The sequence below is a fragment of the Oreochromis niloticus genome, linkage group LG3 (genome assembly GCF_001858045.2).
Source record: "Oreochromis niloticus isolate F11D_XX linkage group LG3, O_niloticus_UMD_NMBU, whole genome shotgun sequence".
In the NCBI taxonomy this organism is placed as follows: Eukaryota; Metazoa; Chordata; class Actinopteri; order Cichliformes; family Cichlidae; genus Oreochromis; species Oreochromis niloticus.
Window position 1 is genome coordinate 30,717,170 of NC_031967.2, and position 13,338 is coordinate 30,730,507.

At 43.2% G+C, this 13,338-nt stretch overlaps 1 protein-coding gene across 1 annotated transcript in view; it reads right to left on the reverse strand.

The window, feature by feature from the left end:
* The window catches only part of zgc:109889 (wiskott-Aldrich syndrome protein family member 3), a 48,970-nt gene that overhangs the window by 16,618 nt on the left and 19,014 nt on the right, over window positions 1–13,338 (reverse strand). The window contains 2 exon segments of the mRNA XM_005458608.4: window positions 2,142–2,276; window positions 5,969–6,113. Of these exon segments, the coding sequence (XP_005458665.3) occupies window positions 2,142–2,276; window positions 5,969–6,101 (268 nt within the window). The 5' untranslated portion in view covers window positions 6,102–6,113.

A 13,338-nucleotide genomic window follows, 5' to 3' on the forward strand; every position in this document is an offset into this window, starting at 1 on the left:
CTTCCTTCTTTTCTGTTTCCCTTTTTCCTTTCTTGATGTACACGACAAAAAAGTAATAATATTACCTGTCCTTCCTTGCTCCCTAAGCCTTTCTGTCTTCCTTCCCTACCTTCCTTCCTTATTTCCTTCCATCCTTTGTGTGCGATAGAAAAAAAATCATAATGTCCCTTGTTCCTTCTTTCCTTGTTAACTGTTGTTCCTCCCTCCCTCTTTTCTTTGTTCCTCTCTTCCACCTTCATTTCATCCATCCATCTTCTTCCTTCCCCCTTTTTTCTCTTTTCTTCCATCCTTCCTTCCATCCTACCTCCCTTCCTACCTTTTTGACCCTAGGTCATCTTTCTTTGCTTTCTCTTTGCTTTCATTTCTTCCTCACTTCCTTCCCGCAATCCTTCTTTCCTTCCTCCTTCCATCTCTTCTCTCCTCCTTTCCTTTCTTCATGTACGGAAGAAAAAAGGGTGGTGCACAAAAGAAGCAATGAAGAAGAGGAAGCGAGGAATCAGAAAGGAGGTGGAAGAACGAGTAGCGGGACACGATGAGACAGAAAAGAAATTTGAGTGTGTGGAAAAGGAAACGAAGGAAACGAAGAATTGAGAAATGGTTTGTGTGGTATAGGAAGAGGAGGAGGAAGAGGTAAAAAGAGACCAGAAAGAGAAGAGGAGAGAAGGTGGAAAAGTGTGAGGAGGCGAGCAGGAGGAGGAGGAGGCGAGATAAGGGGAGGGAAGGATAAGACAGAAGACTGCTGAGCTTTTCCTTTTTATCCTCGTCCGTGCTGCTCTCTCTGACGCTGTCTGAGGCCGGCGTGCTGCAGAATGACTCGGCAGTATCAGTCAGAGAGAGACGTAAAGAGCTACAGACAAAAAATATATCGAGACAAACGGGAGGAAGAGGAGAACGAGCGCAGGCGATGGAAAGAGGAAAAGGGAGCAGTAAGGTGGAGAAAGACTGAGAGGAGGAGGAAGAGAAACAAAGAAACAGGAAATTGGAACCAGAGGAGATGAGAGGGCATTAGGGGAAGAACAGGAGAGTAGGATAGCAGGGAGAGACGGTGGGGAAAGAAAACAAGGAAAAGAGAAGAAAAGAAGGGGGATGAAGGCTTCTCAGAGAGCGAGGAGGAGGAGAGAACAGGAAAGGCAGGAAAAGGATAAAAAGGAGAGAAAATGGAGCCAAATCAAAAGGAACAGAGAGGCTGACGTGAGAGGACGGAGGAAGAAAAGATGAGACAGAAAAAGGTTAGAGGCACAGGAGGATAAATAAACGTCTGACAGAGATCAAAGATTTTAAAAAAGAACACACACAGAACTCCCCGTGTGTGTGTGTGTGTGTGTGTGTGTGTGAAGGCCTATCAATTACTGCATTAAGAGAATTGACCTTCAGAGACAGACTGAAGCTTAATGATGGAGATAAAGATCCTGACTCACACTGTGCAAACGGCAAACACACACACACACACACACACACACACACACACACACACACACACACACATATTAGTCATAATAGCAGCTCACATAAACACTTGTACACTCATAGAAATAGTCGGTGCTCTCTAACAACACAATTAATAATCCATAGTGCCGGACACACACACACACACACACACACACACAGGTTAAAAGCTTTGCAGAGATGCGTTTATCTCAGAGTGTTTACTCCAAAACAAACGTGAGGAGGACAGACACAAAGAAAGCAAAACAGCTTGTTGACACGCACCGAGCAGATGGGCTTCTACCTTTGCGAGGACTCACAGACGCCTCGCCGAGCCCGTTTATCCCGACCAACCCTGAGCCGACGATTAACTCGAGCTCCAAAAATCGAGTCCTAACGGCTACTCTGACGTGAGACTCAGCCACACCTTTACCCACTCACAGGACCTCAAACGCACACTAGTACCCACAAAGACAACCTGGAGCACACTCAGGACATAATATAAGAGCCTAGAGAGCCCTCATCAATAAATCATCAGCACAACCATTAAAATGCTGCACACACACACACACACACTAGTCATAATAGCAGCTCACATAAACACTTGTACACTCATAGAAACAGTCAGTGCTCTCTAACAACACAATTAATAATCCATAGTGCTGGAAACACACACACAAAAGAGAATAAAAACACACATCCTCACACACACACACCTTCCTCCACAGTGGAGTCGAGCTGGGTGACTTTCACAGCCAGCTGGTCCACCCTCTCCTGCAGGCTGCTCATCCTCAGGTAGAAGCTGTTGGCTTCGTTAAACAGTTCCCCGAAAATGTCCTCAGCATGACGACCTGTGGAGAGAGAGAGAGAGAGAGAGAGGAACACACACACACACACACAGTTAGATTCGCCACTTTGATATCTTTTATCCAGGGATATTTAACAGGCTACGTTCACACTTCCATGTTGGCCAGCTGAACTCTGCCTCACATCGCAGGAATAAAACATGCAGCGAGAGTTAAATCAGCTGGGAGAGTCAAACTGTCTGGAAAAGCAGAGCAAGCTGACACAATTAAAGATGTTCAGAGTTACTTCAGGTTTCTATCCAAAAATGACAAAAGAAAGTGTGATAACAGAAGGTCTACATGTATACAGTGGTCCCTCGCTATAATGCGGTTCACCTTTTGCGGCCTCGCTGTTTCGCAGATTTATTTTTTTTTTGCATGCTTTTTTTTGGGTTCTGCATCCTGATTGGCTGTAGAAAACTGTCAATCAATCTCGTGCCGTTTCTTTACAACTTTGCATAAATCTTCGATCGCTAGCAGCGTGACTCTGAAGTGCTGTACTGTATGTTTGTAAGTTTTCTCCCCAACAAACACAACTAGGTTAGAACTTTAAGAGTGTTTAAACAAAAGAGTGTGAAAATGTTCGTGCCTGTCTGAGAAAAGCGTATAAAGTATGTAGTGAGGGGTTTTACAGCCTTAAAACATCTATAATAATTGTAAAAAATAAAGTTGGCTACTTCGCAGATTTCACATATCGCAGGTTATTTTCAGAACTTCTGCGATAAACGAGGGACCAGTGTACATACAGTTTACAGTGTGCATGGACTCACCTGTGATAAGATATTCTCCACTTTGCTTTTTCTAAACCAGGGGCGTCGAACTCCAGGCCTCGAGGGCCGGTGTCCTGCAGGTTTTAGATGTGTCCTTGATCCAACACAGCTGATTCCAATGGCTAAACTGCCCCCTCAACATGTCTTGAAGTTCTCCAGAGGCCTGGTAATGAACTAATCATTTGATTCAGGTGTGTTGACCCAGGGTGAGATCTAAAACCTGCAGGACACCGGCCCTCGAGGCCTGGAGTTCGACACCCCTGTGCTAACCGATTCATTTCTCTGCCCGACACTGTAACACTGTAAGGTAGCTCTGTATCTATGAGTTGATTGGATTTCTACTTGGAGGAAGCGTTTAGAGAGCAGTGTGTTGTCCAAAATGATGTTCTATCATAGCATGCTAGGTAGCTGTATCCAGCTGTCTGTCCCTTCCTGTGTAAAGAGGAACTGTAAAAAATAAATAAATAACGAGATGATCCTAGTCTTCATTCAGTCCTGTTTGTTTGTTAAGCTACTTAACACTGGCCTATGAATCATTCAAGCCCAAAAAGGCACCTAACTTAACACAACTCAACCAGTGTTGCTCTACACATAGCAAACAACTAAGCAAAAGGATCATTTTAAATTGTATCTTTAGGCACTTTGTTACTCGCAGCCTGTCACAAAAACCTCATTTGTTCCCATTTCTTTAGTTGAAACTATGAAAAATGTCAAAGACAAGACAAGGTGGTTCCCAAAGAGCTTTATGGGTGAAAACTTGGCAAATCTCAGCTTGCTGTGCAGGGTGTTTTCATGGACAAGTAGAGGACAAAAGAAGGAGATGAACAGTATCTGAAAGTCATGTCCTTAAGATAGAGAAAAAATCCAGCAAAGGCCTGACACGGCCTGAGAGACACATCTGGACCTTCCTCTGATTATCTACTGTTCTCTGAAGCCTCGTCAGAATTGCCTAAGTTGATAGTTGGCTGTGAAGACGGGGTTCAGGAAATGTACGAGAAGAGAAATTCAGAGATGGAGGTTGCTCCTCTCCCTCCTCCCGGCGTCTGCCTCAGCAGGACCAGCCGCCTCCTGCTGTGCACCTGTCGGACTGAATATTTAAACAGGGCCTCTTTGTCTGAGAGTGTTTGCGCGTCCGTGACGACAGCGGCACAAATATTTAAATGCATTTACTGTGATGCGGAACTGCAGCCTTCCTCAATAACACTGTCACCTTCAAACTGAATCACATGCACACTCATCAGCCACATTTCAGAGTCTCGCCACCTCGTTCGCTCTCTCCTCTCGTCCTGCATCTCCATCTCTCGGCCCACGTCGTCACAGATGGAGCAGAGGCAGAGCGCTCGCTCATTTGCAGTGAGCTGTCGCTGAATATGATCTATCCCCTAACTGTTAATCGTATTTAAATAGCCTTTTTTTCCCCTCACACTCAATTCATTTCCATTGAAGTATGCCTCGTCTGGTGCAGAGCACATCAGCTATGAATGACTTCATTGCTTTCAAATGAAGAATGTGTTTAGCTGTTCAGGGTGAGAAATTCCAATAAAGGGAATACAGAGGAGAAGACGCTAAACTGCGGGATACGATGCTTCAGAAGGAATTCTGTATGTCACCTTACTTTCACATCAATCCGTCAATCACTATGGCAACTGTGCTCATCAGCAAACAACTGCTGACGCACAAACTAATCAGCATATGTACGCACGGCCTTATTCACACTCAACACATCTGAAGTGGTCTGCTTTAACGAGCTCTGAATTCATTTTAGGTGTGATTGCATGTAAATGCCTAGATGCTGGGCTCTGATTGCTCATGAGGATCAGAGACAGACATGTGACCGGCTGCGATAGAGGGTAAACAACATAGATCCTCTTCACTACAGTCACGAGAAAACTCGTGAAGTTTTTGTTAAAGGTGGTTTTACAAGGTCCTGAATCGTGGGGTGCATTTCATTTTTCACGGGCCTGTGAAAAACAATTTTTCAAATTTTCAAAGTTATAATGTGTAACGTCTCACCACTAGATGCCAGTAAGTGAATAATCGTAGCTTTGGTGGCTGCTGTACAAACAACTGCGGTTGCCGTTCATCTGTAGTGAGTGTAAGCTTCCAGTTCGCTGTTTACCTCAGCTGTCATTATGTGCAAAACTTTGTGAAAGAAATCCGAAATGAGCCGATGAGTCAGTGTGGTGAGTTGCTGAGGATATACTGAACTCTGTCGGTCAGAGTTTCTATTTTTGCTGCTGTTAGCTGCTGTTAGCCAGCAGCTAAACTTTCTTTGAAGTGGATCTAATTTTGCTGAACTTTGACACTTAGTGAATAAACTCACATATGACATTAAAATGTAACCAAATTGTTTATCAGAGGAAAAGTATCATTTTTAGGATCCTCAAACGTAGCATAGCATTAGCTTGTAGCTGTTGTTGTTTAGCGTTGTTGTTGTCAGCTATTTGGAGAGTGGAAGGATCACGTGTCTAATCTAAGACAGATAAGCTTATTTATGCATGTTTTCATGTGTTACAGCTATGACCTCAATTCAAGAGCTAAGGCCAAGAATAGCCAAGAAGAAGTTTTATTCAGATGGTGATGGTGATGTATATTTCCTTTGTGTTTTCTTCTGCTTCTTTGTTTAAGCGGACCCCTTCATATAGTAAAACATAGGTATGACCCTTCATATCTTGAAGGTGCAGACATGAATTACAATTTGCCTCCACAGGACAGTTCTCTTCTCCTCAGCCTGTGCCATACTACATCTGTACATCTGTAGCTGTTCTCTAGCCACTTACACACAATGCGTGTAGCGGTTGAGCCCCAAACCGAGCATCATATCAGATCATGCTAAAGACTCGTGCTGGCATGTTAATGCTAAAATGTTGGAATGAAAATTATGTAAATGTTACAGGATGTTCTTGTGCTGAACTACAGTATACTTACTTAGACTGCCCAGCTGCTTGATGATGGCTGCCAGTGTAGTGTTGGTGACGCACTCCAGCTCACTAGTCACCCCATCCGGCAGCGCTCCACGGCACAAGTGCCGGGGCTCAATGTTCCTCTTCACCAACGGCATGCTGGTCTATACCTGAAGAAGACATTGAGACAAGGAGAGAGAGAGAGGTACAATGTTAAGTGCTTTTCCCTCGAAATGTTTATCTGATTTCTACTCATGTTTAAATACATGACATCCTCTAAATGAGTACATCTCCAAAGCCACACCGCTAACAGCTAACCTGCAGTCTGTAGAATATCTTCTAACATTAGCCAGCATGCTGTGGCTCTTTATTTAAATCCCTCTTTGGGAAACACAGCTAACACCACAGCCACGTCCTGGCAGACAAGGAAGAAAGAAGGTAAGCTAAGGAAAAAAAAAATGGGTTGATGTTCAGCTGTGATTGCTGATGGAAATGGAGGTGTCATGTCCGCCGCGGGGCACAGTCACTCATCATGCTGCTTAATGTCAGTGCGGCTGGAGTGAGCCAAGAGCCCAATGAGCCAGAAAGAAGTTTTTAAATGGCGCTAACGAGCAGCAACCGTGGTCAGAGAAGCCACGAGGGAAAGACGGAATGACAGAGGGAGAGACGAGCTGAATATGAAAGAGGAGAGAACAGACAGGAAGTCAGGGCACGTCACCAAGAAGAGCTACATATACTGCAGATCCTGTCCTGTATAATGAAGAAAGCCAGACGTCTTTGTGCCGAGTGAAACGGGAAAAACCCAGATATATGGGAGTCAATGTAATTTAAAAATTTATAGGTCCATTAGTAACAGAAAGTAACACTATATCATCATATGAAAAGTTCTGTTTTTGCTTCACTATTGCACATAATTATGATATAGGACTTAATGAAGAACTAAGTTATCACACAGTATGAACAACTTTAAAGCCTCTTGAGAATAAATTAATGCCAAAAAGTAAAAACATTTATAAAATCTTATTTGAAAGACTAATTGTCATGGTTTGTGCTGTGTGGCAGGCAGGATGAAGGACCCAATCACAGGACTCAGAAATGGAAAGTTAAACTTCCTGGGAAAAATGCTACATAAAAAATGAACTTCACAAAAGCAAACCAAAATCTCAAACATGAAAAACTACAAACTAAACCGAATACCGGAAACTAGAAACTGGGAAACAAGCTCGGAGAGTAGGTTAACGACGCGACAGCAAGCAGGGGAAGACTGAGGACTAAAATATACAGGTAGGATCGTGAGAGGATGGGAAACAGGAAGTAAGACAGCTGGCACAAATCAGACATAATGAGACGACGGAAGGCAAAATCTAGATACACCAACGTAGAACACGGACTATCAAAATAAGACAGGAAATACGTACGCACAGACACGGACTCAGAGACACGAGCTAACATTACGACATAACTGACATGGTAACAGAGGGAACATAGAGACAAGGCTGACTAGACAAGAGACCAAGGCCATCAAAATAGAACAGGAAGCATACAACAGGTACAGAAACACAGACTTGATACTGAACAGAGGGAACACAGAATACAGGGACAGGAGTGACATGAGAGACGACTGACTGGGGAACAAGAGAATAAACACGAGGGCAGAACTAAGGCTACGTCCACACGTACACGGGTATTTTCGAAGAATCAGTTTTTTCGTTTAGGTGTGGACGAGGAAAACGGAGATTTAGTCTCACAACGTCAAAGGTGTGCGCCATTTTTGACATCACGCTGTGCACCACGTTATTGTTTACATGAGATAAATTACTGCAATGGCGGCTAGAGACAAAACACTGTCTGTCTGCAGTTTTTCCATGCTTACATACACATGCGCAGTTACTGTCCCTCTATTTAGAAAGACAGAGGCATCAGAGTGAACTTCGGACATGGCTTCTGCATTTAACACAGACGCTGTCACAACCCAAATCCTGACGTCGGTTTTGAATAAACTTACTTTTTAAAATTAAATTTACATATGCTGTATGCATTTTGTTCATTCCTAAGTTGTGAGTCTACACCAGCCAAAATACTGTCTTTAGTTAATAACATCTGAAATGATGAAGGCACTTGAAAAGTAACACAAAATTATCTGCCTTTCCAGAAAAACAAAAAACTTTTCAGAAGTACTTAAGGTTTTGTGAGTGTACAAAACCCTGTTTACTCTTTCCCAGGCTTCTAGACTTCTGATTGGCCAACATCTCGTTTTTAGCGTTTACATGTGGACTCAGATATTTTTTCAAAACTGCACGTTTGGATGGGATTTTCCAGTTTTCAAAAATACCCGTGTACATGTGGACGTAGCCTAAAACTAAGACCTAGAAATCACAAACCCAGAGGAACTGGAGAGCTACAATTACAAAACAGCAACCAAAACACCAGCAGTGAGAAAGCAAGATGAAACCAAAGATTCATAATAATAATTCCAAATTCAAAGCACTGGGTCACTGACCCAGGACCGTGACACCAATATCTGTTGTTCAACTGTGTTTTTTGATATAGTTGTTCAGCTGTTGCACACGGTTTGCACACCTTTAGACTGCACTGATAATTTGTAAGTAGATTATGCAACTTTGGAAAAGAATAGCGGATGTTTAACATGGAAATGGAACGCGTCAGTCGTTTACTTGAACATAAAAACAGACTGACGATCCAGAATAACCAACCAACTGACCAACCAACCAAACAGACAGAATGATTACCTAACCAGTCAAACATAACAAACCAACCAACAGACCAGCCAACAAAACAAGAGGACAGATTTATCAACCAGACAACCAACCAACTAGACAACAAAGAAGCTAACCAAACAACCCAACCAGACTGATCAACCAACTGCCCAGTCATCCAAACAAGAAGACAGATTAAACAACCAGCCAACCAACCAGAACAGAGCCAACTGACCCAACGAACCATAAGAGTCTTAAAATGAAGTATAAAAAGGGAGTTAGGAGATTTGAAGTTCCTTCTCAAAGTTATCACATTATTGACCAAATGGGATCCAGTATGCTTTAACAGTGCAGTCTCATTTGGCCCAACTCTTCCAAAGAGGCTGTCATGAGAGCGGTGAAGAAAGACAGAAAGAAAAGTTGGAAAATAAGTGTGACAGAGCTCCCGACAGAGTCAAACACGTGAGAGGAAGCTGCTTGGCTTTTCTCCATTTGCAGTGAACTCTCAATGTGGGACACGCTTGTTATTTTTGGGCCAGGGTTTTGTGTAAGTCTGTGTGTATTCATATGTGCGTATATGACACGTCTGCGTATGGTGTGTATTTTCCCAAAGTGTGCACACTGGAGTGTGTGTCCGTACAGTATGTAGCTGTGGGAGGGGTGTGTTTTCCCAGGTCAGCGCTCTGCTGTTATCCCGCTGCCTCCCACAGTTCTAATAAATTCAACGACACAATCAACAGTGCTAAGGCGAGACAATGGAGGTAAACAAAAACACTGACAGAATCTGTGAATCTGTGATGCAAACTTAATCTTAATGACGGCGTACATGATAATCCCACTTTGCCGCATCAACCCTGAAATCGATTTCTACACTTCTAAGACACTAAACGTGTATTTGTTCACATGCTTCTTAATTTGTTTGTCCTGCTTGAAACTCACATGCCAACTTTAATAAAAACTGACTGGTTTGTCCTCTTTACGTCTCTCACACACTCTCCCGCCCTTCCTCCTTCTAATAGCTTCTGACATTCAATTACACAAACCACCTCAGATTGTGCCGCCGGCTCGTCTTGAGAGTGCGAGGGAGCGTCTCTACCAGTGCGTGGGTGAGCCAGTATCGACCTCCCCCTCCTCCTCCTCCAGCTGTTGTAAATAATCTAACACTCTGGGTATTTAATAATACATATGCACTCCTCCTCATCCTCCTTTGCTGCCTCGGTAGCTGCTCTTCATCTCGTATTTGTCTCATCTGTCGGAGCCCTCCCTCCTCGACTTTTCCCCGCATTCCTGCCTGTTTTCTTGCTCTACATCTCCTCTCCATCTCATTAATAAACCAGTAATGGTGAATATCTTTTCCTCTGACTCCCCAGTGTCCAACACCGAGTGGGTTTCCCCCCATCTCTGCGTTTGCTTTTAAACTGGTAAGTGTGAGTGTGCACGTGTGAGTGTGTGTGCAACATTTGAAGGTCTGCTAGTTTCAGATGTTGACACAGGTTGACAACATGAAATGATGTGTGTGTCTGATACACAGTCGCAGACACACACTGACTGTATTTGACCCCAAAGGTCTCAACCCACAACTGACTTCAGGTCAGCTGTGAGGCAAAATACCATCAGTGTGGTGTGTTACACCGTCAACAGAGAGAATAAACAAAAGATTTCTTTACTATACATGTATGAGTGAATATGTATCTATCTATCTATATATATGTGTGTGTGTGTGTGTACATTACAAGTTTTCATGTGCCAACATACAGTCTTGCTCTTTCTGTTGTGACTAACCATGTGAGGCTGATTTGGCGTTTTGGACTTGTTGTGTAGGGTCATTAAATAAAGCTGACTTGCTCACTGTTTATAACAGGTCAGCAGGTTCATGTCTTTTAAATGCTCCTACGATCCTTTTAGTTACTGCGCTCCTGTTCTTTGGAAAAAGCTGCCTGCTGACCTGAAATCAGTTCCATTTGTGCTGACATTCAACGACAGACTCAAAACCTTTGTTGTTCACACACACCTACACTCAGTGTAGTGTTTGTGTGGTGTTTTATTAAGTAAATAAGTTTTATTTTGCTGTGTTAACTTCCTTTGAAAACAAGTGTTACATAAATAAAATTCCCATTGCCATCTGTAACTACTGCTCATAAGGGAAAAATCATTATTCCCTGAGTAGTAACAAGTGGTTGCTGCAGGTTGAAGGTAGTTGGAGGGAAAACGATTGCCAAAGGACTACAGACTGGTCGGTAACCCCTGACAACCACCTGTCACTAGGGAAAATGTGTATTCCCCCACTGGTTGTGCAAACCTCCTTGTGATTGCTTTGGTTGCGAGCATATTGCTGTCGTAGTCTAAATGTGACGCACTTGTCTACAAACACTGTGCAGCTTCTCTCTGAGCTGCAGTGAAACTATGAAAAGTGCAAACCAGAAACAGACGGTTCACCTTCAAAGCTGTGCATCAGGGCTGCAGCCAACATGTTTCTGCATGCAGCTCTTACTTTGAAGGTGAACCTTCTCCGTTTCAGGTTTTCAACTTTTGCTAGTGGTCAGCTAGTAGTTAGTCAGCATTTGCAACCAACCACAACCACTGCCAACCAGTTTGGAAATACGGATGCTTCCCTAGAAACAAAGAGTTGTATAATATAACTGTCCTTCACACTACTGTAACTGTTGCTAAAGTAAAGACAGTTTAGCGGTTCGGGATGGGGCAACTATCCAGGAGTTCAGGGGATGAGTGATGAGAAAGCCTGTGCTGTCAAAGGTGAAAGCTAATTAGCTTATATCAATTGACAAAACTGTTCCATCTGTAGGTCAACATTATTGGGCAGTAATGACAAAGCAGCAGTATCCTGAAATCGTTACATGACTCAAACCATTTTCTGAAAAGTTTAGATGACCCATCATCGATAACATGGGCTGCTTTGTCTTTGTGTAATGAAAAGGTCACAGTAGTTTACCAGCTACCACACTGACCCAAAAACCAAAACGACACAACAGAAACAGCGCACGAAGCAACCGCGGCACAGAAGACCTCTGCCTACGATGATGCGTTTCGGCACGACTGCGAGTTTGGATTAAATGACTTTAAACATTTCAAGAGTTTCTGGGACTGTCGGGCAGAGAGGGAAAGAGAAAATTAGCATGACAAGAAGGAAGAAGAAGAGGAAGAGGAGGAAAAAAGTATGTCGGAGAGCCATGGGAGTGTTGCCACGGCAACGTGGCGAGGACTCCGCTCCGCTGTTGAAAAGTGGATCTTGGCACGACTCCCAAAATAGTAGGAAAGAGAAAGAAGGGGACAGGACGAGACGGAGAAAGAGGGGGAAAAACAGGACGGGAGAAAGAGAGCAAGACGGTTAGAGCAGTTAGAGGAGAAACTCTGACATGACAGACTCCACAAGGATTTACTCCACTCTGACGCTCGTGCTGATACAGCGCAGGAGGATTTGTGACAGGATGAAAGATGTCTGACGACTCTGCAGGGACGAGCTGGGGTCGTGTGAATCACCCCACCACAGGCTGCTGCCTTTTGGTGCCCAGGGACGTCCCAGGACGTCCTCTGAACTCATTTCCTCACTTCATGACACTTCTACTACTAGCCAAAACAGCTCAAACTGTAGGAAAGTCAAGTATGAAATTACTTGACAGAGTTCTTGAGATAAAAAATGGCTAACAGCTATTTGCTATGATTCTTGCTATGATCACCGGGTTGGAGAAGAAGACACGGCTAAATATGAAGCTGCAGCCTGGACAGGAAAATCGGAAACCACATCCACCCACCAGCTCATCCAAAGCTCATTTCATACAAAATTAGTGACACATAAACAGACTTTCTAGTTTTACCAGGGCTGACAGATATTTGATTTTCATGCCTCTCGTGTCATTAAACACATCCCTTTAAAGGTCTTTAGAAACAGCGAATCAGCAGCATTTATCAGGATCTATCCTGGTTCAACCTGAGCCTTTCAAGGAGGAATACTCAAAAGCATCAGTGCACACACAACACTGAGGTTCAGAAAGTCAAAATCCTGCTTTCATAAGGAAACGGACTGTTGTAACCATCCTACGTGCAGAGCTACAAGACTGTGAAACGATGCTCCTGTAGGAACCACGAGTCCACCCTGCTCTACCCACAATCCTAAACTGAAACAGCAACACTGCCGATTGGTGGAATTCCCTGTTACCATGGAAACTTCTGTTTAAACCTGCAAACGTCCTGTTGTTTAGTGAGCCAAAGCATCAAAAAGCTTGTGAGGGGTGACTGTACTCTACCATACTGGCAACCACACACACACAAACTCCAAAATACATTCAAATGTCTTATTTTTTAACGTTATTATGAACCGTATAATCAATACAGTGATGAAAATGAAGGTTCTCTGTGGAATCAGGATGTATGGGATGAGCAGCTCCTTCGCTGTTAAGATTAATCATCTACACAGTTTTGTACAGTCGCTATTTTTTTCTCCTTTATTTTGTTTAAACTCTTAACATCAGGACGTATTGAATAGGGAAACAATAGAAATAGAAACAAAAATTAATTAAATAAATGCATTTAAAAAGTTGCCAATTTCTGGTTAAAAAGCCTTCTGTTATTCATCCACAACTTTTCTAGCACTATAAAGCACTGAAATCCCTTCATGCTACAAGCCCCAGTCCCTCACTGACACAGCGATCCTTACTGTATA